We start from the raw sequence: 26,752 nt of genomic DNA on the forward strand, positions 1-26,752 counted from the left end.
AATAAAATTTGCAAGTCAATTGGACTATTCCTGAATTTTTAGAACTCCTTTAAATATGTTAGGAATGAAAATGCAGTTGGTATTGATAAAACAAATGGTTAGCATATCTGATGATGAAAATTTCAGGGAAGATAGACATTATCCTTTACCTGATCAGATGTTAATCATAACCAAGCCTGCTAAAATTATATACAAACAGTATATATTTACATAACACGGTTTAACCAAAGCTGTTAGAACCATTGACAAAAGGGCCATAGTAATTTACGGCTTACCCCAGTTGCATCACTTTTTTGCTTTTGATTGGTCAACACTAATGACTGTCGTCTTTCTTGACAGCTGGTGTGACAGAAAAGTTGATTATTATTTCTCTTTATGACTGCTGGTGTGTGATGGCAAACTGAAGACTAACGATGCTCAACAAGAGAATGTGTGAATAACCCCTTCAGTCCAGAGACATGATGTATATTCTGTTCTTGTTCTCACCAGACTTCCTATTTACCATAAGACAGATTCCTCGAATTGAACGGGTTAGTGAATGCCATATTTAACTAATCTAGTTTAAAGCACTTCCAAAGCTTAAGAATATCTTATGATAAAAGACGGAAGATTACATTTATCATACGCCCTCAATGCAAGACGTTAATTGTTGGTAATTTGTAGGTAATCCATTCCTGACAAGTGGAAATGTTGGGTGGGACAGAGAAACACACAGAATTCAAGTTCTTACCTCTGTTTATCGTTAATTTCTTGGCCCTATTATTACTGTCGTAGGTGTGGTAGTGTGGGGAAGCGACTCACCTGCGGCTCATGGCAGGCACCAGAGGACTGCCCTTCTGACCACCCATCCCGGCCATCCAGAAAAGGAATTTATCTGGAGCCACGTAAAAATCACAGACACCTGATATAAAAGAACCGATTGATGTTAGGTAAAGTTTGGCACTTTCCAGTGGCTGAGGTGAGATTGTAGGATTATTACCCAGCGGAATCTTTTATATATCAAAGTCTGATCGTCAACTCAAGCTATTCTCGTTATGGATATCGAAAAATAGGTGTGGATAATGTGAAAAAGTCCATATTGATTACTGTCATGAGTGTCGCCTGATGTGTATTCATATGCCTAATTTTCAAAGTTCATGGAGAATAAACAGGACAGGCAACAGAATTTTCTATGCAGTCTCTATAACTAACGACATTAAGGCGTTAGACGCTTGGATATGCCCCAACCTCTTTACCTCCCCCTCCAATACCATCCCCCACCCTCCCCTCCTCACACAGTTACCAGACAAATGAGTTAGAGTGTTGTGTGGCAGCTGCTTCATTTTCAGAAGTCTCACATTCAGCAGTTCGAACTTGTAGTTAGGTATGTAATGCAGAAATGTCGCAGGTGTACAATATATATAAACTTATACAATATACCATCAGCTGCAGACATAATGTTAATACAATACCCATTCCCCAAGCATCTGTTAGCAAAAATCAGATGGAAGGTAAACGGAAAGTTACTTATGTCAGGGAAGCTTTGAAAGTTGAATGTATTAAAAATAAATATCAATACAAATTGAGAAAATGACACCTGAAGAATGAGCAATTGAATCACCGGTTGCTGAAAAGTCGTCCGCAATGGCCATCCTCAAATTAGATTCTGGTCTGATGAGAGTGTGTTCACCCTGCCGCACTTCCACCTCCAGCCCTTTCTTGAGCTCTGAACTGTGGATGGGCTTGACTTTGCCTCTTCGATGCAGTTCAAGCATCACCTGTCTCTCCGCGATGCCACTCTCGACGTTCTTGTTAATGGAACATGGATTAATAACGTTGGGTATTTTGGTTAATGGAACACACATTAATGATGTTCAACATTCTTTCTGATAGAACACAAGTCATTAACAGTATCGCAGGTGCCTTGATGTTTTAAATCACGAACTAATTAGTGTTTTTTTGGTTATATTGATATTTTTGTGACACTTAAATCTGGCCAAAATGGTAAGGTTCTACATCCATTCCATAGCATTTTTGATGACTAGGACTGAGTTGTAGTGTTAACTGGTTGCTGCATCTCCGCAGTAAAATTGGGGAGATGGCAATTTTAGACGAAGCAAGAGCACGAATAAAAGAAGAACTATGGTCAGACTCAAATATGAAGTCTGTTTGGGTGGGGCCCGAGAGGGGATTTCCCTCTCTACAGCTCTGCCGCATCAACCCCAGTACCTATCACTCTCTCTCATAAATCAGCTATTTACTATTTGAAATTGTATATTAAATATTCTGTACTTATTAAATATATTAAATAAGGCTATATAGTGCTATGAATGTGTCGCTTTTTAGGATAATAACAATGATTTGTATAAATTCCACACCACGTGACAACGTCGCTTTCCGACGTTGCCATAGGTCAAGGACACCCACCTCAGACCACAGGTGACCGGTCATTTTCTCCCTGATCTCCACCCACGATGACAGCTGCTCCGACTCGCTCTCGTGTGCTCCACAGTCGGGAGAAAGAACTTATTTACAATGTGAACAAGTATTTTTTAGAAGAAAAGGCTATTGGAGACTTTATAATTCCACCTTCAGGAGCAGTTGCTCGCACTGCCAAAGCTACCAACGTTAGCGAAAAAACAGTCCAAAGAATCTGCTCAAAATTTAATAAAGCTTGTGTGACACAAATGTCACCAGAACAGCCTGTATTCTCGTCACCAAAAAAGAAGCGCAGTGCAACTGTAACGAATCTCGACGATTTCGACAAGCGTGTGGTCAGAAGACCTGTCCTGGGATTCTATGAAAGGCATGAAATTCCTACATTGCACAAGATTTACGAAGAACTCAAGGAAAACATATCTTTCAACGGAAGCAACGAGTCTCTTCGCAGGATTCTCTTGCAGATGGGCTTCAAATATGCAAAAGTTGATGGCCGAAAGTTCCTTATGGAAAGGAGCGATGTAGCAGCAGCTCGGACCAGATTTTTGAGAGAAATTCGGCAGGTCAAAGTGTCTTCCCAGAACATTGTATATCTTGACGAAACTTGGGTAAATCAAAATTATACAGTTGGAAAATGCTGGACTGACACTGCATCCCCACAAGCCACTGGAATACAGCAACCGACTGGACAAGGACGTCGTTTAATTATTGTGCATGCTGGAACGAGAAATGGCTTTGTTAACAATGCTGAGTTGATATTTCAAGCAAAAAACGATGGGGACTACCATAATCAGATGAATTCAACACTTTTTGAAGACTGGTTCAGGAATCAACTAATACCAAACATTTCACCAAACTCTGTAATTGTTATGGATAACGCTTCCTATCATTCAGTCCAACTTGAAAAAAAACCAACCTCGTCCTGGAGAAAATCGGATATAAGGGACTGGCTTATAAAGAAGGGAGTACGGCCCAGCGACGATCTCTTAAAACACGAGCTGTATGAACTTGCAAAGAAGTTTGATACTGGCACAAAGTATGTAATTGACACAATTGCTGAAGAAGCAGGGCATCGGGTCATAAGATTACCACCGTACCATTGTCAGTACAACCCTATTGAGCTCATTTGGGCTCAGGTGAAGACCTATATAGCCAAGGCAAACACCTTCAAAATGGTTGATCTTAAACGTCTTGCCAAAGAAGCTTTGAATCATGTAACACCGAATAACTGGATGAAAGCAGTACAGCATGCTGAACAACAGCAAGAAGAAGATTCACAGCAAGACGTAGCAGTCGACCATTTCGTGGATTCATTCTTAATCAACATATCAGAAAGCTCAGAGGATGAATTGTCTGATTAAAGATCAGAGAGGACTTATGCCTACTGGGGAAACCTCTATAAAAAAAACGCGCCAAGACTTTTACCTCAGTGGTGGTGTGGAAAAAAGGTCGAAACAATATAGAAGAAAACAAAACTTATAAATATATAAAAACTTTCTCAATCAACTGAGAGAGAGAGAGAGAGAGAGAGAGAGAGGAGGTTTGGCAGGGCTGTAGAGAGGGAAATCCCCGCGCGGGCCCCACCCAAACCGACTTCATATTTGAGTCTGACCATAGAAAGTGCTCAGAGAGCTCATAGCTCCGCCTATGTCATTGCCATTGAAAAGGATCTGGATCCGGATCCGGATCCGCGGATATAGAATCTGGATCTCTATCAGCCCCCCAATTTCAACAATTCTTTTTTGGTCCATGGTGCACCTTTCCACAAAATTTCATTGAAATTCATTGAGAACTTTTGCAGATATTGCACGGGACACTCCGTGTCCGGATCCAGATCCGGCCCAAAATTTAATCTTTTATTCGTTTGCTGACGGCCCACCCTTCAACAGAATTTCATCAAAATCCGTTCATAACGTTTTGAGTAACCCTGCTAACAAGCAGACAGACAAACAAACAAACCAATGCGGCTTAAAACATATGCCTCCTTGTGGAGGTAAACAACTGGCCATCGAAGAGAAAAAGACATTATCATTGTTATCTGTATTTCAGCTCTGTTTGGCGGCAAAGACTGGGTTGCTCTGTTCGGCTTTAATTTACTGAGAATCTACTGTATTTTGAATCATGGAGGAATGTGGGTGAAAAGATATATGAGAGAAGGGGAGGGGTGAGTTGAAGCGAGAGAGGTAGCCTACTGACGGACAGGGTGACATGGAGGCGACTTGTCCATAGCCATCCCTTACGAGATTAAGGGGTCTGGCTACAGTCAAATAGATAGACAGAAAGGCACAGACAGACAGAGATTGATAGATAGTCAGCTTGTAGATACATAGATAGGTAGATTCAGTAGTATACATCATTTAATAGTTTTTGATGGAGGCTCACTTACCTCCATAGCCTGGTTAATAGCAGTCCCTCTTGGAAGCATAACAGAGACTGGACTGTTGATGATGTCCTTAAGCGACTGGATGGGCATAGGGATGTATCTAACGGCCAGCATGGACATTAGGTTGCCGGCGTAGCTGTCTGTCAGCACCAGCATCACCAGCATCCACACCCCCAGCAACACACGCTCCCACCACCACCAACTTGAGGTGTCCGTCACGTCTTTCTTGCAGGGAGACTTGTATGTGCTTTGTAAATGCTGACGAAACTTAATGAAAACGGTTCTCCATTATTGCCACAAAGGATGTTACTTTATGCAGCTGAGGAGTCATATGCAAATTAAATCAGCAAGGGAGAGGCGTTGCGAAGCCCTCTATGCAACTTACAATATGGCTATAAATGTGTTTTTCGAAAGATACCATTGTAAACATGTCTTACTTTGGAAGAAGAGCACTCGAACACAGTTGGCTATTTTAAGGGGTAGTCTGGTCTGCCTGTTTGCTTTGGCTGGGAAGCACGAAGGCAGCAGCACCATGGCAACTAACACCCCCAGCAGCGACGTCAGGATGGCCAGCCACACAAAAGGTCCCAGTGGCAGAACAAAACCCCAGGGGTCCACTTCAGGGGTTCCTTTGCGTGCGACCACAGCATGTGTTTCGATATACATGGGAAAAGTTATGTCTATCACTGCAGAGCGGGCAGCGTTTATCATGAAGGGTCCTGTAGAAAATTCGACTTCCTGTGGATATGAAACTTCATCACCAGACACTAATACAATGAAAAAGTTCGGGTATATAACAGACATGTTTAAAATATGGATTGTTCTTCTCGTTGTCGTAAGATCAATATTATAAATGCCAAAGAAAATGTAGACACCGCTAATCTGTGTGTCCTTAAAATAGTAGGCTACATTTGTCTGTTAAGGCTGACTTGTGGGCATTACATTATCCTCCTCATGTTTAATATTAGATCCTCTGAAGCCAGATATAAATTAAAGATAAAACATGGCTCTTACTATCACCCTTTTGCTATCCAACTGACACAAGAATTAACCGGTACTCTTAACCCTTCATGACATACTACTGGTTAGTTCTGAATTTGTCATCCTCAATCTGCATTTCCTGTCTATGGCCTCCACTTTTTAAAGCAATGCATTGGGGCGTATCGAGAAGAACGGATCCATTTTTTTTTTTCCACATTTTTGTTAAAGTAAAGCTTTTTGCAGGCTTCCAACACAATCAAATGGTTCTATGTCATTCTGTCAGTAATATTTCTGAGAAAAGTCAAGGAAGTGCTGTCTGAGCCCCGTCCATTTCCCTAAGTTATCAAGAACAGGTGAGATCTAAGCTTATTCACCAGATGAATCGTGAATGGGGAGGATCGCTGGAAGTGGAGGTGAGCACTGAAACTACGTAAAATGAAGATGTGGGAGACCAAAGAAAGAGAACTAAAATTATTCCATTCAGAAATAAGAAAAAAACTATTCCTTCCATCATTTTAACCATTATGCAGACAATATTCATCTTTCTATCTTGGACTCACTGATGCACACATACACACAAACACATGTACACAGACAAATACACGCACTCATATATATTTATCTGTTATTATACTTACTTTTCTCTGTATCATACCAACCATACCATTCCAGGAACCATTGGGTTGCAGTGCACCAAACAAACCATCAACAGCCTCGACGTACTTTATTCTGTTCAGGATATATATATATATATATATATATATATATATATATATATATATATATATATATATATATATATATATATATATATATCCTGTGCTCGTTTTTTCCAGAAACCTGTCTAATAAAGACTGGCTGACCACTTCAGACTATACCTGCTTAAAGTGGTAGAGTCGAAAAGCATTCTGCCTCACCCGTGTGTTTACATTTATACATAACTCTTTGAAATCACAGAAATCACAAATCTGCAACATAATCTGTACACTGCATTGGTTAATAATATTCATACACATAACTGACAGTCACAACCTGCACAGAAATCTTAAACTTACGTAAAATTCATGGCTTTGGCAACAGTTTCTGCCAGGCTTCCCCTCGGGTCAACAATTCTTTTTCCCCCGGGTGCCGTGGGGTCATTCACTGTCTTGGTGTACGGCATCACTAACAGTCTCGCTACTAGCAGCTGAGGGCGCTGTGACAGCCTACATAAAGCAAAAGTTAATGCAATCAGGGAAACGAAATTTTTAAATTTCGTTGTGTAGTGAGTGCACGCTCTTTTTTTTTTTTTTTTTTTTTTTTTGCTGTTCTGTTTATAGTATAAATATTTTTTTCTTTCTGGGAGAATCTTTTTTCGCTTTTAAAAAGTGTTCCGAACTTTCTTCAAAATAATATGTCCGTAACAATGTTCTTGTTCTTCTAACATATTGCCAATATGACAGGAAGTGAACTCGAGACTCTCAGGTGTGAGCCAGGCAGCATACTACTACGTACTGGCAATGTGTGAGATGATTTTTTCCCGTGTACAGTACCGGTTTCTTCCTCCGTTGTTCTTCCTGTTGTAGAGACAGGTTAATTTAGAAGTAAACCCCAGTGAATTGCAGGAATTCAGATGTTTCAGCCGGGTATGTGTAGAGATCTCTTGTTGGGGTTAGAGTGAGATTTGATCGCTTAGTAAGGATGGGATATACGAGGCGAGTTACTGTGTTATGGTGAAAGGGACTTCAGTATAGTGAAGGTGAAGTGGTTTGCTGGTTAGTTTTATTATGTGATGGCACCGAAGAAAGGAACCAAGACCTTATTGCAGTCTGGCATTGTGAACTTGTGTCTGTGGGAAGGACAGTTTCTGTGTGATGAACATCAGACCCTCTCTGATGTCCATAACGAAGTTGTATAACGAGGTAAAGCTCATAGAACAGTGAGAAATTATTAGCTGTTGTTATAATACGAGTATACCAGGATTTTTTAAAACTTATTTCAGTAAACATCACAGAGAGAGAGAGAGAGAGAGAGAGAGAGAGAGAGAGAGAGAGAGGGAGAGAGAAAAAAACTCACGTGTTGTGTTTCTCCGGGAAGAGAGAGAAATGAGAGGTGAGTGTAAGGTTTCGCTGAGCAGTACAGAAGGCGATCAGTATTGGATTGTTCTCGAGGGACCTATAGGGCTCTTCTATATATACACTGCACCTGCAATAAGTCATGGCAAAGGAAATTAGGAAATACTTCACGAATGAGAAAATACCTTCCTATAAAAGATGATAACAATGATAAATCTCCCCCCCCTAAAAAAAAAAAAAAACAGAAATGCCTTACAAATGCGTGTTATGTTATTTAAGTGTACAAAAAAGAATAACACAACAGAAGGGAGATACTTAATTAATGGGTATAAACCTTCCTGCTCATGAAAAAGGTTAACCAGACGGACAGATCATATATTACAATCACTGATAAGTCTAAAGTTTCAGCTAACTTAGGCTTTGGCACAGTGGAGATAATGAGCAACATGGAGTTTGTCACAGCCAGACTCTTGCGGAGGTGATGGAGGCGGAAAAGTGGTAGACGAGTGAGAACAATAAGCCTCGTTGACCACAGCAGGAGGTAAACATTGAGAGACAACTGGATGAAGGCGGAGAGAAAGGCTGGGTCGTCATTCACCACCACCACCGTCACGGACCGTGACACCTGCCGCAGCTGCTGGTGCCAACACTTAATATATGAGTTTACAGTCCATAAATGCAAGATTACGAGAGTGTTTACTAATGGTAACAATTTTATACAAATTATGGAGCATAATGCAATATTTAACACTAATATATAAATGATTTCCAATAAACAAAAATATGGACTATGCCATCAGTGTGGAGAATAAAGTTACACTTACCTTACATGTAGGTTCAGTTAAACATGGTCAGGCTATACTTTGCAAATAATAAAATTTGCAAGGCTTACTCCTTTGTAGTTTAAAAAATACTTTAGTTATGACACTACGTATTTCATTCATATACCACTCAACAGAAAATATAAAAGTGGTGCTTTTAAAGCACTCTGCTTTCCAATTTCAAGCTGTGCATTCACTTATACGATATTGAAAGGTTTGTTACTTCAGCCATATTAAGCAGAATAAAGAAATATTATTGATTACTACTGGATAGGTATTAATAGTATCAGTTTAATGATACCTCACCTTTTAGTGAATGCAAAGCAAAAGTATCTGTACCGTGTTTAGATTAAAATTAATGATTTCGTAACTGAATCTACTGTATATCTTTGACCAGGGACACAAAATAGCTTTGGTGGCCAATCTCCTATCCCATAACATCATTCCTGTAATTGAGTTCCAGGGCAGCAGATCTCACACGCCTTTTCAACGATTTCTTGGACCAAGACTCTCTGTCTACCATGCATCATCTGCCTCTTCTGTTGATGTCATTCATTGTGCTTAAAGGCGCAGAGGAGGAGCCTACACGTAGTGGCGCTGTGTACTCTAGGTGAAGCGAAGCACATGTGGCGTCCATCCAGGAGCCAGATCTCAAAGTATAGTCCTAAACATCGTTGTGGGGATGGACCCTGGGCCGACCCTGGTGAGGCACTGTCTGCCACAAGGGGGCACCAGTTCCTTTTACTGTGTATATGTTTTACTCGTTGGACGGTCCCACAGAAACAGTTGCTAATATGTTTTAGATGGAGCTATTCGGCAAGACAGACCAGGGTAAAGCAGCATCAATAGCAACTTTGTTCTAATGTTGACACTGCATGCAGTTACTCCAGGCTGCTGACCTTCACACCAGGGCATTCATGGTGATGTCACTTCAGAAAAACCTTTTTGTACATGGATGTTTGTGAAGTGAGAGCGACCAACCCGCCTCCGCATTAATATGAGAGTGACCTAACTGCCACAGCAGTAATATGAGGGTGACTTACCAGCCTTAGCAGTAACGTGAGAGTGGTCTACCAGCCTCAGCAGTAATACTGAGTGACCTACCCTCCTCAGCAGTAATGTGAGAGTGAATCACCCTCCTCAGCAGTAGTGTGAGAGTGACCTACCGACCTCAGCAGTAATTTCAGAGTGATCTACCCATCTCAGCAGTAATGTGAAAGTGACATACCCGCCTCAGCATTAATGTGAAAGTGACCTACCTGGCGTGCCTGACTGACCACCCGGGAGAGCTGTGCCTGCGTCACGTTAGCGTCCTGGCCGTCCACCGCCACTCTGAACACCCCCAAACCCCACGGCGCAACAACACCACTCACACCTGCAAACTAACATCAAGGATGCTTTAAAAAAAAAATTATTGATAATCATTTTTTAATGAAAAACTAAAACTCCTAACCAGTACAGTATTCAAGAATTATTGGATTATTAGTAAAACCATTCATTCTGTGCTACTTACTGGTAAATTGTTGTTGATGACAATAAAGACGAAGGAATCAGAATGCTGTGTTGGTGTAAGTACAGCATTCAGTGCCCCAACCGTGGCCACTTCATCATTCCCATCTGTATTATATAATGTGTCTGTCAGATGTTATTTGTTGTTATATATATAGATTATAATTATGAAAGTGTGTTTTTACCCCCCCTGGGGGTAGGGGGATTTCAAGAATACTCCCAGTATCCCTGCTTGTCGTAAGGCGACTAAAAAGGTTGGTGGTGGGATAGCGCCCCACCCCGTAAAAAGAACTAACTAGACAAGCGAATAAAGCGCCTCGGACCAGGACAGACCATACGTTGACGACTAAAGAACGGACAAAGGACATTCTGAGGGTGAGAACGTGGAATGTGAGAGGAGTGAATGATGAAGTGAAAGAGAGGGAGATTGTTCAGGTGCTTGAGGATGCAAGAGTGGATATATGTGGATTGACTGAAACTAAATCGTAAGGTGAAAGAGTGAGAGAATGGGAAAATGGTTTAGGTCTATGTGCGGGAGCTAATGAGAATGAGAGGGCAAGAGAGGGGGTATGTCTGATGATAAGCAAGAAGTGGAAGGAGAATATAAGAGAGTATGGAACAGTGGGTGCAAAGATTGTATGGGTGAGGATGAAAGTAGGTATACAAGCGTGGGCGATTGTATGTATGTATGCTCCGACAGAGGACCAAATGACAAGAGTGAAAGATGAGTTTTGGGCGAAAGTAGAAGCATGTATGGACAAATCTGAGAGAAGCGAGAGAGTGCTTTTGATTGGAGACATGAATGGCAAAGTTAGGAATGTACGAGTGGATGGAGTGGTTGGTCAGTGGGGTGTGCCAGCTGAAGTAGATGGGAATGGTAGTGCTTTGGTGGACATCTGTGCTGGTAAGGGGTTGGCAATAGCCAACACCTACTTTCGACATAAGATGATCCACCGGTATACATGGAGAGTAATGAGGAGGATGGATGGTGAACTTGTTGAACGAAAGGCAATGATAGACTACGTGTGTGTGGATGAGGGAATAAGAAGACAAGTGTTGGATGCAAGAGTGTGGAGAGGGTGTGGGAATGGAGTCTCGGACCATCACATAGTGATGGCCAAGGTAAAGCTGCAAAGAAAATGGTTGAGGAGACGAAGGGGAAGACAGGAGGAAACAGCTCCTGTGAGAAGAGTGGAGAATTTGCAAGATAGTGAGAAAATGGCAGAGTATAAGAGCATAGTGGAAGAAAGATTGGGAAGGTATGAAGTAGAGCAGATGGAAAGGGTGGAAGAGGTATGTAAGATATTTACAGAAGAGATAGGCACAGTGTGTGAGGCGGTTTGTGGAGTGAGGAGGAGATGCAAGGGTGTGCAAGGGACAGCATGGTGGAATGATGAGGTGAAACGAGCTGTGGAACAAAAGAAGAAGGCATATAGTGACTGGACAGCGAGTAGAGATAGGGGAGAAAATGAGAGAGAGAAGAGAGAGGTATATGTGAGCAGGAGAAGGGAGGTGAAGAGACTGGCGAAGGAGAGTAAGAAGAAAGTGGATGAAGAGTTTGGGAGGAATCTGAGTGTGAAATGGAGGGAGAGTAAGAAATTGTTTTGGAAGGAGGTAAAGAAAGTAAGGCAGTGTGAAAGGGGAAATAGTAGGGGAGTGAAAGATAGGAATAATAGATTGTTGGTGGAGAAGAGAGAGAAATTGAGGAGACGGAAGGAGCACTTTGAGGATTTGTTGAATGTAGAGAGTCAGCAGTGCGAGTATAAGTGGTTGGGGAATGGCTGGGAGAAGAAGAGATGAGAGGAGGGAGGAAGAGATCAGTAGGACGGAAGTAGTGGAAGCAATGAAGAAGATCAAGTTGGGAAAGGCCCAAGGAATTGATGGAGTGTGTGGTGAAATGCTGAGGTATGGGGGTGAGATTGTTGTGGAGTGGATATGGAAGTTGTGTAGATTGGCTTGGGAAGAGGGAAGGGTTCCAAAGGACTGGAAATCAGGTATAATTGTTCCTTTATACAAAGGAAAAAGGGAGAGAGAAGTATGTGGTAACCAGAGGGGTACTTGCCTTTTTAGTGTGACTGGTAAAATATATGGTAAAATACTCATTGATAGGGTTAGGCATATGACAGAGGAGCTAGTTGGAGAAGAAGAAGGGGAATTTAGGAAGAAAAAAGGGTGTGTAGATCAGATATTTGTTCTAAGATGTTTAGTGAAGTATCTAGAAAAGGGAAAGAAAGTGTATGCTGCCTTCATGGGCTTGGAGAAAGCTCATGATAGAATAGATAGGCAAGGTATGTGGAAGGTATTAAGGATATATGGAGTGGATGGGAAATTGTTGAATGCTGTGAAGAGTATGTACGAAGGAGCTAGGGCTACGGTGCAAGTGGATGGTGAACTGAGTGAGTTCTTTTATTTCAATGTGGGACTGAAACAGGGTCGTGTGATGTCTCCATGGCCGTTTAATATATACAATACATGGATGGGGTTGTAAAGGAGGTGCAAGGTAGGGCAGTGGATGTGGGGGTGGGTCTAATGAATGAGGATGAGATTTGGAAGATTCCAGTGTTGCTGTTTTCTGATGATACAGTATTGTTGAGTGAAGATGAATGGGAGTTGCAAGGTTTGGTGAATGAATCTGGGACAGTGTGTAGGAGGAGGAAGCTGAAAGTTAATGTAAACAAGAGTAAAGTTATGGTATTTGAGAGGAATGAAGTCACAGAATGTACCGTGAGATTGAATGGTGAGGATATGGAGAATGTGAGTGCATTCAAGTACTTGGGTAGTGTGATGAGTAAGAATGGAACTTTGGGGGATGAAGTGCGTGAAAGGGTACAGCAGGGAAGGAAGGTTGTTGGTTCACTGAAAGCAGTGATGAGAAATAGGAAGGTAAGTATGGAAGTTAAGAAGTTATTGCATGATAGTATTATGATCCCTACCCTGATGTATGGAAGCGAGGCATGGACCTTGCAAGAGGGGAACAATTCAAGAGTGAAAGCAGTGGAAATAAGTTACTTGAAAGGAGCATGTGGAGTGATATGGAGAGACAGGTTGACGAATGCGGAAGTGAAGGAACGTTGTGGGGTGGATGTGGATGTTGTTGAGAAGATTAGAAGAAATACACTGAGGTGGTTTGGACATGTGGAGAGAATGGAGAGTGAAAGACTGACTAAGAGGGTGTATGTAGGTGAGGTGGACGGAGGAAGAGGGAGGGGTAGACCGAGGATGAGGTGGAGGGATGGAGTTGAGAGGTATATGAGGAAGGAGGGAGTGTGTTGGCGGGAGGGTAGTCAAATGGTGGGTGACAGAGTGACTTGGAGGCGTTTTGTCTGCGGCCACCCTTTGTAGGATCAGGGCGTCGGGCTATAGACAGATAGAAATTTTAACGCATTCATAGCTACTAGGTATTATATCTCATATACAATAATAATAATATAATTATTTTAATTATTATTTTGTGATAAGTGTGGGCATACACCATCCACTCACTAGATATAAAGCTGCTTTCAGGTGACTCTACAAGTAACAGAATACTGAGGAGTCAGTAAGAGATTACATCCCTCCGTCTGTAGAATATTTCATAGAAACAATAGCAAAGATACTCAAGGAACCAAGGAACAGTATTTTCTTTTTGTTCACACAAAAAAAAAACTGGTGAATATTATCATGTTTGTTTTTTCTAAGCATGTCTAAATTATGGGACGAGTGAAAAAGTTTTTAATATATCTTCTCTGTTACTTACTTGTAAATGATCTGCATTGCTACCCACTTGGAATTAATCTACATTTCCACTTACCTGGAATTAATCTGCATTGCTACTTACCTGAAACCTTCAGTCCATTAATGTCCAGCAGGAGAAATACGTGTATCAGGAACATGCATATCTTCAAGACCTTCATCTTCCTCATTCCCCCGGGCTGGAGATAGAGCAGAATCTTTATTTCACACACACACACACACACACACACACACCTTATTCAACTAGAGAAAGATCTGAATGATTAAAGGGTATTAAAATATCCACTTTTTTCTTTAACACCATGGTCTTTTGTCCATTTTATTTCCAAGGTCATCAGATAATTTATTGTGCTCAGGAAGAATCTGCCAAAGTGAAGGGATCAATTACAGTATCTCTATGAAGGTATTGTAATCTCAAGGAAGGGGAAATGACGGTTTTAAATGGTACAAAACTCGATCTATAAAGTGGCACAGTCAGGTTTTGAAGTGTTTGAAATTTTTCTTACTCTCCTAAACTTCATACGCTTAGTCTTACCTACTGTCCAGAATTCTAAAGTAAGATTCTTCAATGTCAAATAAAATGCTTAATATTGATTATACAGTATATTATGGGAGGCAGATCTGTCCACTTTATATATCTATGGTGATGGTTGATAAAAATAATAATGTGCATAAAGTTGTACACGCTGGGTGAAATATATATAGCATTCTGATGGCATAAGCCTTTGCAGTCATGTGATATATGGCGTTCGCGTCTGATGTGAGGGGCAAGGGTGGACTCTCAATGCATCGAGATATGCTTCGGCTAGGGGTAAGAGGAAAGCCTTGTCCCCGGATTTCTTTGATGACCTGAATCCCGTTTTCCTCGTGGACAGGTCTCCGTCTCTCTGCCATCGCCTCACCCAACGCCTGACTGTGGTGCTGCTGGTGCCTGTCACCTTGGCTATGACACGTAATGACAGTCCCTCCGCCCAGAGCTGCACGAACTTGGCGCGTTGGGCCATCACAGTTTTCGTGAATGTTTTACCACGCTTCATTTTCCTGTGTGCAAATTATTAAAGGTAGTGAAACTGTCATAAAGATGGAAGAAGAGCATAAGAGAGTATGGATCATTTGGGTCAAGGATTGTGTGGGTAAGACTGAAAGTTGGAATACAAATGTGGGCGATTCTGTGTGTGTGTGTATGCGCCAACGCAAGATCATGCAAACAGAGAGAGAAGAGTTCTGGACAAATGTGGAAGTGTGCATGGAAAAGTTTGGAAGGGATGAGAGAGTGTTTTTGATCGGTGATATGAATGGTAAAATAAGGAGTGTGAAGGTGGATGGAATAGTTGGTGAGTGGGGTGTGCCTGCTGAGATAGATGAGAATGGCAGTGCGTTAGTGGACATTTGTGCTGGGAGGGGTTGGTGATAGCCAATAGCCTCTTCAGGCACAAATGATCCACAGGTATACATGGCGAGTGATGAGATGGGTGGGTGGTGAACTGAATGAAAGGAAGACAATGATTGACTATGTGTGTGTGGATGAAAGGATGCGAAAATGTGTAATGGATGCAAGAGCTTATAGAGGTTGGGGGAGTGGACTTTCTGATCACCACTTGGTGGTGGCCAGAATCAAGGTCCAATTAGGATGGAAAAATAGAAGAAGTGAAGGACGGGAAGAAGGAGTATTTGTAAGGAGAGTGGAAAGGTTACAAGAGGATGAGAAAAAGGCAGACTATAAGAGAGAAGTGGAGGAACGATTGGGCAAATATGAATTGGAGCAGATGGGGGACGTGGAAGGTGTGTGCAGGATATTTACAGAAGAAATATGTGCAGCATGTGATGTGGTGTGTGGGATGAAGAAAATCTGGAGGGGTGTGCAAGGAACAACGTTGTGGAATGAAGAGGTAAGACAGGCTGTGGCACAAAAGAAGAAAGCATACAATGAATGGATGAGAAATAGGGGCGTGGAAGAAGCTGAGTGGTGGAAGAGAGAGTTATATGTAGAAAGAAAGAGAGAGGTGAAAAGATTACTAAGAGAGAGTACGAAGAGAGCGGATGAGGAAATTGGAAGGAAATTGAGTGTAAAGTGGAGAGACTGTAAGAAAATGTTCTGGAAAGAGGTGAAAAGCGTAAGACAGGCTGGAAGAGAAGTTAGCAGGGGAGTGAAAAATAAAAATGGCAGATTACTAGTGGAGAGGGGAGAAAAATTGAGCAGATGGAGAGAACATTTTTAAGGAATTGCTGAACATAGAGGATGGAAGTAATGCGAGTATAAGTGGCAGGGGAATGGCTGGGAGAAGGAGGGAGGTCAGAAGACAGGAAGAAATCAGTAGGATAGAAGTTGTGGAAGCAATGAAGAAAGTTAAATTGGGGAAAGCCTCAGGAACTGATGGAGTGTGTGGTGAAATGCTGAAGCATGGGGGAGAGATAGCAGTAGAATGGATGTGGAAAATGTGCAGATTGGCCTGGGAGGAAGGTAGAGTCCCGGAGGATTGGAAGTCAGGTATAATTATTCCCTTGTACAAAGGAAAACGTGAAAAAGAAGTGTGTGGTAATCATAGGGGCATCTGTCTTCTTAGTATAATAGGAAAAGTGTATGGTAGGATACTCATTGACAGAGATAGAGAAAGAACAGAGGAATTAGGTGGAGAAGAACAGGGAGGCTTTAGGAAGGGAAGAGGTTGGGTAGATCAGATATTCATTCTTAGATCTTTAGTGGAAAAGTTTCTAGAGAAGGGAAAGAAGTTGTATGCAGCTTTCATGGATTTGGAGAAAGCATATGACCAGGTGGATAGACAAGGATTGTGGAAAGTTTTAAGAATATATGGAGTAGATGGGAAGATGTTGAATGCTGTGAAGAGTATGTATGTATGCAGTGCGTGTGGATGGTGAACTGAGTGAATTTTTCTTATTGAAGCTTGGGTTGAAACAGGGATGTGTCATGTCTCCATGGTTGTTCAATCTGTACATGGATGGGGTAATAAAAGAGGTACAAGGTAGGGTAATGGATGTTGGAGTGGCCCTGGCGAGAGAGGATAGTGTTTGGAAACTCCCTGTACTGTTGTATGCAGATGATACTGTGTTGTTGAGTGAAGACGAAGGAGAGCTGCAAGGCTTGGTGGATGAGTTTGGGAGAGTGTGTAAGAAACGGAATCTAAAGGTGAATGTAGGGAAGAGTAAAGTGATGGTCTTTGAGAGAGGTGAAGTCAGTGAATGTACAGCGAGGTTGGATGGTGAGGAATTGGAAAATGTGAGTACGTTTAAGTACTTAGGTAGTGTGATGAGTAAGGATGGAGATTTGGAGGGTGAAGTGCTTGAAAGGGTACAGCAGGGAAGAAAGGTTGCTGGTTCCTTGAAAGCAGTGATAAGAAAAAGGGAAGTGAGCATGGAAGTGAAAAAGTTACTACATTAAATTATTGTGATACCAACTCTAACGTATGGAAGTGAAGCTTGGACGTTCCTGGAAGGAGAGAAGTCAAGAGTGAGAGCAGTAGAAATGAGTTATTTAAGAGGATCCTGTGGAGTCACATGGAGAGACAGGCTGACAAATGAGGATATAAAGGAGCGTTGTGGTGTGGATGTGGACGTAATAGGAAGCGTTCGGAGGAATACACTGAGGTGGTTTGGCCATGTGGAGAGGATTGAGGGTGAGATACTGACGAAGAGAGTGTATGTGAGTGAGGTGGAGGGAGGAAGAGGGAGGGGGAGGCCGAGGATGAGATGGAGGGATGGGGTGGAGAGGTATATGAGAGAAGGGTGTGTGAGTTGGGAGCGGGGCAGTGAAGTGGTGGGGGACAGGGAGACGTGGAGGCGATTTGTTTGTGGCCACCCCGAACAGGATTGAGGCGTCTGGCAATAGATAGATAGACAGATAGAAACTGTCGTGATAAGAGCTGTTCGTTGGTTACTTAAAATTTCAAGGATGTAAAGTATAATCATAAGCCCATGCCTCTGGCCTTTGCACTTGCTGTGTCTTATATTCCCATTTCATTTGGTTGTATTCTGTTTCGGGGTAAAATAAATTAATTACTGTTTTGATAGTTAGGAATACATTAATACATAAATCAACAGAAACATCTCTTACTTTCCATATATTACAATTGCCATGTAAAATTCAACTTGGTAAATTCCCTACTCTGTCTTGTTTCTTACATCTCGCTTTAGTGTCAATGGGAAATGAATTAAGAAAACTGTCAGAGCATTGCTGGACGGGTTTAGTGCAATAAATGGTTTCTGCCCTACTATTTTTCGACGTACTATTGTTTTGGTCTCAGTCTATGGTCTTAACATTCAGTCAATGTCAGGGACCAGAAAACATCATGCCGTACTTTTTTTTCTGGAGTCATAGTTCAAACCAGTTCCAGAGCAAAGGAATGAATTAGTAGGATTTCATTAGGAAGCTGATGAGAATATATATAGTGTCATCACCATTGCTTGGGACACAATATTAGCAAGTTTTCTTAAAGCGCCGAGAGAGGTGAAGATAGTCAGCCAGTCATCATCACTATCATCATCGGCATGATCAGCATCATCATCATGCCCCACACTGACACCAATATTGAAACCCTCTCATAGAAATCCATCACCTTTTACACATAAGTATACAGCATTCAACAGTTTCACATCGAAATCAAACACACACAAAGTGCTCTCCATTCCTTCCATTTTCATCTGGCATTGCCTTTTTAGGTATACAGGATGGTCTATATAAGACGCTCGTCTTCAACCCTGCTGGGTGAGTTTTTGTGTGCTGGGAGGACGACTCAGCGTTATCAGTGTCTACGCTGCATCATTAATTAATTTTCTACTCCCACTGCCACACCCATGCCCACACCAACAGACTGAGCCCTCCTGCAACACATAAAATACCACAAATGAGTTTCAAGTTGAGAGCTGTTTACAGATCTCTCTCTCTCTCTCTCTCTCTCTCTCTCTCTCTCTCTCTCTCTCTCTCTCTCTCTCTCTATATATATATATATATATATACAGTCCTTCCTATTTCTCTCCGCAATGTCTTCCCACTGTGGGTCTCTCCACAATCTGTCTTAGTTCAAAATATGGATTCACACATTCCTTGCCAATATGAAGACAGTCCCAGTTGACACTCTCCAGCCATTCTGATCTCCTGTACCTTTATTATTATTATTATTATTATTATTGTTACTGAATTATTATTATATTACATTCCTTCCCTCCCCTACTCCTCTTCTTCCGCCATTTTGCCTATGTTTATCATGGGGTCGCTGTTTCTGACTAGTCGTCTCCATTCTTCCGTATGTCCAGATGCATTCCCTGCTATATTCTTCTCCCTCCTATCTCGGTGTATAAAGACCATCTATTGACTCCTCGGCCGGCCCCTTCTGGGTCTGCTCTCCACTTCCAAGCCCATCACTCCACAGAGTCCTCATTCTTTCTCATTACACATCCGTGCCATTGTAGTCCCCTCTCCTGCACCTTCTTTGAGATTTCCACAACCTTAATCGTTCCCCTAATTCTCTCATTCCTGATCTTATCATTCTCGTGACCCCGTTCATCCATCTCAGCATCCACATCTCCGCCATCCCCAGCTCTCTCTCCTGAGACTTCTTTATGGACCAAGTTTCCAAATCGTATATCACTACAGGCGTTACCACCGTTATATACACAATTCCTTACACTCTTGCCCTGATTTCTCTATCACATAACGCTTCTGACATATCCCTCCAGTTTCTCCATTCTGCCTTTATCCTGTGATTGATTTCAGCATCCAGTTCTTCGTCAGCTGCTATATTCCAGGCCAAATACTTGAATGTCCCAACTCATTTCAACTTTTCTCCTAATAAACTCACATCTCCCTGTTCTTCTTCTCCATTAAAGCATATATATTCCGTCTTTCTCTAACTATTTTTAAGTCCTCTATCCTCCATTTTCTTTCTCCACTCCTCCAACTTCTGTTCTACTCCCTGCCTGGTGGTATCTATCAGCACAATAGCATTTGCAAACAACATAACCCATGGAATCTCTTCACTGATGCCTCTCCCCAAAACATCCATTAACAAATTGAGAATCCCTGACGTAGCCAAACTTTTACTGGAAACTTCTCTGTCACATCAACATTACTTCTGACCCGAGTTCTCGCCCAGACGTACACATCTTTAACCAGTCGCACATAGTTTTCTGAAACGCCCTCCTACCTCCTACATCTCCATACCTCCTGCCTTGGCACGGTATCGTACGTTTTATTCCTATTACATTCAGGAAAAATCCACGCGATCATACTTCCACTCACAGCGGTATCAATATACCACTCTCAGCCACACCAGCACCACACTAACACCGTCAGTCACACCAGCACCACACTAACCCCCTCAGCCACACCAGCACCACACTAACACCCTCAGCCACACCAGCACCACACTAACACCGTCAGCCACACCAGCACCACACTAACACCGTCAGCCACACCGGCACCACACTTACACCGTCAGCCACATCAGCACCACACTAACACCATCAGCCACACCAGCACCACACTAACACTGTCAGCCACACCAGCACCAGACTGACACCGTCAAACAAACCAGCACCACACTAAGACCGTCAGCCACACCAGCACTACACTAACATCGTCAGCCACACCAGCACCACACTAACACCGTCAGCCACACCAGCACCACACTAACACCGTCAGCAACACCAGCACGTTGCCACACTCTCAAGACTTACCAGAGGAGAGATGATGGTGAGGCAGCAGCGGGTGAGTCAGTCGGCCGCGCAGGGTTAGGCAACCAGTGAGGGAGCCAAGTTTAATCCTGCTCTTTTATTCGATCGCTAAGCATCCCACACTGTCGTACAAATGGACTCTCAAAGTCAGTGGGATTAGTCATCAAGGTATTTCTCCTTTCTTAGATCCAGGCAAGTAAATCGTAGCATTCATTAAGTTGAAAAAAAAAAAAAAATCCAGCCTCCTTGCATGCAGTAATTACTCACGAAGTGGTTAAATTAATTCCATGGCATGATTTCCTGCCTGTAGCAAATGGGTTTGCTGATGTCTGTGAGCATCGTGCCTTGAGATTAAATGTAGAAAAGAGAAAAGGGATGGTCACTGAATGAGAAGGTGACTCACAGTGCGATGTTTCAGTGAATGAAGAGAGATTGGAATTAGTGAGAGAGGTCAAATACCCAGGTACAGTGATACAAAAAGAAAGGAAAATGTGCAAAAGAAGTTGAAAGTAGAGTGACACAAGGAAGAAAAGTAGCTAGTGCAATGAAGGCCATGATAAGAAACAGAGGCTTGATGCAGATGCATGAGGCTTACATGAAGGAGTGTTAGTGACAACTTTAACCTGTGGATGTAAGACTATGATGTGGCATGAAAATGAAGTCAGGAGTAGGAGCAGTGGAGAAGGGACTGCTGAGGAATGTATGTGGAGTACAGAGGGTGGATAAGATACGAAATAATGTGATTTGTGAAAGATGTGGTGTGAGGAAGTCGGTGGACACGAGAAACGAAGAAAATGTACTGAGATCATATGGTTATGTGGAGAGAATGGACAACAACTGAGTGGTGAAAAAGGTATAACTGAGCGAATTTGAAGGAGGGAGGAGGCGAGGTAGGCCAAGAAGAAGGTGGAGAGATATGGTGGATGAGTGCGTGAGGAAGAGAAGTTTGGAAGTCGGTGAAGCTAGGGAACTGACAAGAGATCGAGCTGGGTGGATGAATGCCGTGAAATGCATGATCAGGGATTTGGCACCCCTTTATAACGTGGCAGCATCCAGATTAACTCTATCGGATACGTTTATGTGATGCAACAAAATGGTGGTGAATGTTTTTGGTGTATGCGATACAGCCAGGATTCTGAGGATTTGAATGATGAGTGAATGGAAGTGTGGCCCATTGGATTGGGCAAATTTGGGCTGTCTGGATATTGCTACTCCTCAACCTGCCCTAGGGTGGGAAACGAGGCCCGGATGATGATGATAAAGAACAAATGGGTCGATTATACTGATAGAACTAGTGGAAAGCAAGTACTATTGGGATCATGATTTCGTGGTACTGTCGGAACGAAGAGAGGAGCCTATTGTACCCAATCCTGATGACACATCACCATGTCGAACCTGCTTGATGTCTAACCAGGAACCAAGCCTCTCCATCTCTACTTTAAACTAACTGTACGTGTGTGGGTGGTAATGGACGTCTGGATGAAAGTGGTGATGACTTAGTTTATGTAAGTACGAAGAAATAATAAAAATACCAGTAGTCTGGTGTAAAAATGTACTTTCATGGCCCTGTGGTCTTTTAGTATCACTCAGTGTATAATACCGAAGTCAGTGAATGGCTGATGGCCCGGTACAGTCCATTAGTGGGGGATGCAGGTGTGGAGATGCTCCAACAAAAACACAAGGACGCTGACGAACCCGTCCACAGAATTTGAAACTGATAAGTCTTCCAAACCTGAATGTGTTATGTATTCCTATGCACGTCTTTCAAATGTGTGTTTCGTAGTACTCCGCGCAGTTTACCCAACATGTTCCTGAAGCAGCAGCCTAATGATATTTCCTCGGAACCAAGCCAATTGAGATTTTCTTTAATGCAGCATTTACGCTGATTTTCAAATGCTGTGAGCATGATATATCAAGGAGGATGAGAAAGAGAATGGTTTGGTATTAAGAATATATTATATTAGGTGGCACCTAGATATTATCCTCTCAGTGAATAGTATCAAAATTATTTCCGCTTTATTCTTTCCATGAGGAGGCAGCAAAACATTTTCTGTTATAGGATAAAAATGTCGCAGTCAATATTATTTCTTGTAATTAGGCTTGGCAATACAGGTAATCTTAAACACACTTAATCCCTATAATGGACAAGTGAATACCACTTCTCCTCAACCATTTTCTTCCATATTTTTTCTGACCAAATAAACTAAATTAGGTTTTGCTAACAATTTATATTCAAGATATGAAGACTTTTATATGGTGCAGTAATTGTCTGTAGGCAACAGACGTCTCCATTCATGCTTGTGGATGGTCCAACTTGAATAGCCTACTTATTTACTGTTTTTCCCTCTTCCGCCGTCCATGAAGACAGAAAAACGGAAATACATTTATGAAAGTTTTTCTTTGGTGTTATGACAAAGAATTTCATTTATATTAGTTATTTATTTAAATTATAATTATTTGTACATCATTTCAGTGTCAGGCTATTCATCAATTATTGTTTTAGTCCATAACAGGTTTCAGCTCCACAAATGAATCCTGGCTCCCCATAAGTAATAATTCTGAAGTTTCAAGCAGTTCCGTCTTATGATTTCTTATCGTCCTAATTAATAAAATCTTCCTTTCAAATCCGAAATGAACATGTATTTTAGCCTTTACTGACTGTTTTCCAATACAGTTACAGAAATCAAGCTTACTTTAAGGTGATACAAGGAGAAATATATATCTTATAGCGTTAGCGAAAACTGCATATCCTGCCTTCATTTCTCGGGGCGACTGTGCAGAGGGAGACTTCTTCATTTCCCTGCACTGTGACACCTGCCATCGAGAGAAGGACACCATGTCTAGTATCCCCAACATGAACAGCCTCCCGGAATACATCTACCTGGCACCCCAATGGAAGAGGTCCAAAAGCCGGCAGCTCACCACTGGGGACGCAGGCTGACGTGGGAGGATAGTAAGAAACTTGGTTTCCGCCAGTGAAGCAGGTCTAGTAACATGGCTCCCTCCTCCAAACACCTTAGCCCAGCCTACTGAAGCACAAGCAGAGGGCAAAGCATTGCACTGGGGGAAGGCGTAACAGTAGAAACACTGCCAACGCCCAAGCACCTGGAGGAATGGGCAGGAAATTAATCACATGGTCTCTCCAGACATGCAGAGCATCAAGATAGATTAGCTTCATCAGCTGATCTCTCCAGCCATCCAGAGCATCAAGACAGATAAGCAGAGGACGTGACAAGCTCCCCCAAGCCATTAAAGTGTCGCCCGGACAGTAGCCGAGGTAATTGACAGGAGGAATTCAGTGGAGGAGGGAAGGAGAGACAGCATCATGGTTCCTTCACGCCCTCCACCACTAGCCATCCATCCCCGGAGCAAAGGGTAGGGGGGGAGGGGGGGAGTGACACTACCATCACTTATGTTTCACTTAGATCACCGACCCACGTCCCCCTTCTCCCATGCCTCCACTATTCCACCTACTGTAGTCACTGGTGGATTCAATTTAAACTGTACAACAGGCAGGTGCAGAGCTACATCACAGCCAAAATACTCATACTAGACTATGCTACTCCTTGTGTCCCTCTTCATCATTGTCCTCCCGCTCGTCCCCAGATTCTCGTCAGTCAAAAGTGTACAAAGCAGAACAAAAGAACGCAAACAGTAACAAACCTGTTGGTCCTGTCGTGGGTGTTTGGTATAGGGAAGATTATAATTAATAAAACTAATGTATCAGTTAAAGACAAGGACAGAAAAACAGGGAGGCTCCCCCACCTCTCGCCAACCTAACTCTCCAGCTGAATCCAGCTAAAAATAAAGAGAAGGGCCACCATGCAGTATTAAAAAACAAGAAAAAAATCTGTCATGAAAATTTCGTAGAAAAGAGGGAATGGAAGTAAAATTTTACACAGTTTACCTGAAAAGGAGAGTAATAATAAGTCAGCAATATTTATCGATGTTGTTCTGCACTTGTGTCTTCCAGGCTCTGAAGAAAAAATAAATTTACCACAGAACTGTCATTCAGGAGTGAACATATTTAACTGGGGGTTTGATGACACATGCCTATCCATGTGATTTTTAAGGGTTAGTGCTGCATCACAGATTACTACATTTAATGGGAGTTTGTGCCTTATACTTACAACTCTGTTAAAGACGAAATGCTTAGATTCATGTAAGTGAAATCGTCTGCCGATAATTTTGCGACCATTACCTCCAGTGTAGTTTGAGTGATCAACTATGATGTGGTTATCGATGGCCATATTGTCGTGTCCTTTTGATTATGTCGAATACTTGAATTAAATCTCATAAAATGCGTTTAGTTAAGGTAAAGAGATTCAGGGCTTCTAAGCGCCCCTCACATGGTTTGTTTCTCAGTTTAGATATCACCTTTGTCTCACTTCATTGACTTTCTCAAGTTTCTCCATACCTTTTACAGTGACCAAAATTGAACGCAATACGCCAAGTGAGGACGCACCAAGAAATATTCTATATCTATCTATATACCTAGGCTGCTTCCCCCAAGGAAAGGGAGGTAGCCGAGACAGGACGACACACTCCCCATTTACTCATCCATTCAAACACATTCATTCGCATCTTAGCCCCAAAGGGGAGAACGGACAGATCCTCACCGCACCACACTGCACAAGGGTCAACTGCGCAATGCAATCAGTGACATCCGCAGCAGGGCCCGACAGCAGAGCTGGTTTACCCTGCCACATCATAACAGACTCATCCCCTTACCCGCACCTGACCTGAAATAGCTGATCAGACCAAAAGATATATAAAAGTAAGGACGCTGTTTTCGTATTTATATTCAAATGGTGTACCTATAAATTCAATTAATTTATCTTTTTTAACAGCTTCTGTACATTATTTGCTTGGCTTTATATCATTTGTTATTATAAATCCTACGTCATTTTCATGGCTTACCCTATCATTTTGTATATCATTCAAGTTACAACTGGCCCTTGTGATTTTACTGCCAGTGTTTAGCACTTTACATTTCTTAATACTGAAATCCATTTTCCATGTTTGCCTCCAGTCAAACAGTTGATCAAGATCTCTCTGAATTCCTTGCTTGTGGAATGCTGTATCTACTCTGTTACCTATTTTATTATCGTCGGCAATTTTAGAGATCTTACAAAGTAATCCTTCATCAATATCATTTTTGAATTAAAAAAAAAAAAAACAGAATTTAACACTCAGCCCTGCAGCAAATTTACCCTGTCTGATCCTTTTCCATTTGTTACAACTCTGCTTTCTTCCAGTGAGTTAATCTTCGATCATTCTAGCAAACTGCAAATGAGTCCATGTGCCTTTAGCTTTTGAAGAAGTCTTTCGTGTGGAACTTTGTCAAAATCCTTTTGGAAAATCGAGATGGACAACGTGAAAAGATTTAGTCTCCTAGTACATATTCATCATATTATTGAAAAAGTCCAACAGATTCGTGAGGCAAGAGTGATTCTTCCACTGACCATGATAGGAATCTTTGATGAGAGTATTAGTTTTTAGTTTCACTTCACGGAGTCCCAGCTAGGTTATCCGGTCCAGAGAAGGAGTAAACCCCATTCCCTTTAAAAAACTACACACCTTTACACTTACATTGGGAGGAGAATTAGGAGGATGGGATAGCCGGACGAAGCGAAGACCGCTTACATTTAACTGGGAGTCAGTCCTGAAGGATTAGAAGCTGTCTGTTGAGCACTCATTCATCAAAACCTTCATATAGCAGTCATACGAACTGCTAAATTATAGCAATGAAATCATATTATGCTGGGTCTTAACCCTGCAGTAAACCGCAGAGGTCCAGTTTCACCCTATCTAGTTCAGGAAGGAGTAAGCAAGAGCAGGGCCCTTCATGATCAATGCCACAGCTGTTACAGACGTATACAACACTGTGTTGACCACACGACCTTCCCTCGAAGAAAACAATGTCGTGCAACTAACAGCTTTGAAGAACTGCACCCTCAGGGCATCAATGGCCACACCCTTCTTCCCCTGGGCCATGCTGGGCAGCAACTACCACAACATTTGGAAAGGGACAGCCTTCTTGGAGGAGTTGGCTCCCTCACTGCCGCCAGCACGCCTCTTTCCAGGTCTGGAGATGTGGTCTGCCTTTTACAAAGTTCCTCACTGGATCACACCTATCCTATTTGCAGTGTCATTGGCAAGCACCA

General features: G+C 42.2%; 1 protein-coding gene across 1 annotated transcript; it reads right to left on the bottom strand.

Annotated features, from left to right (window-relative positions):
- Positions 1-6,905: 6,905 nt before the first annotated feature.
- Positions 6,906-14,068, bottom strand: LOC145399695 (uncharacterized; the record flags this gene model as incomplete). The annotated part of the gene is made up of 5 exons (XM_080272242.1): positions 13,984-14,068; positions 9,917-10,032; positions 8,250-8,470; positions 7,838-7,966; positions 6,906-6,987 (listed from the first exon to the last, which is right to left on the bottom strand). Coding segments are annotated over exons 1-5 (633 nt in total), but the record flags the coding sequence as incomplete, so codon positions are not given.
- Between the last annotated feature and the right edge of the window lie 12,684 nt (positions 14,069-26,752).

This window comes from Coenobita brevimanus, chromosome 50, assembly GCF_032717465.1.
Source record: "Coenobita brevimanus isolate Jiangsu-jjx chromosome 50, ASM3271746v2, whole genome shotgun sequence".
NCBI lineage: Eukaryota > Metazoa > Arthropoda > Malacostraca > Decapoda > Coenobitidae > Coenobita > Coenobita brevimanus.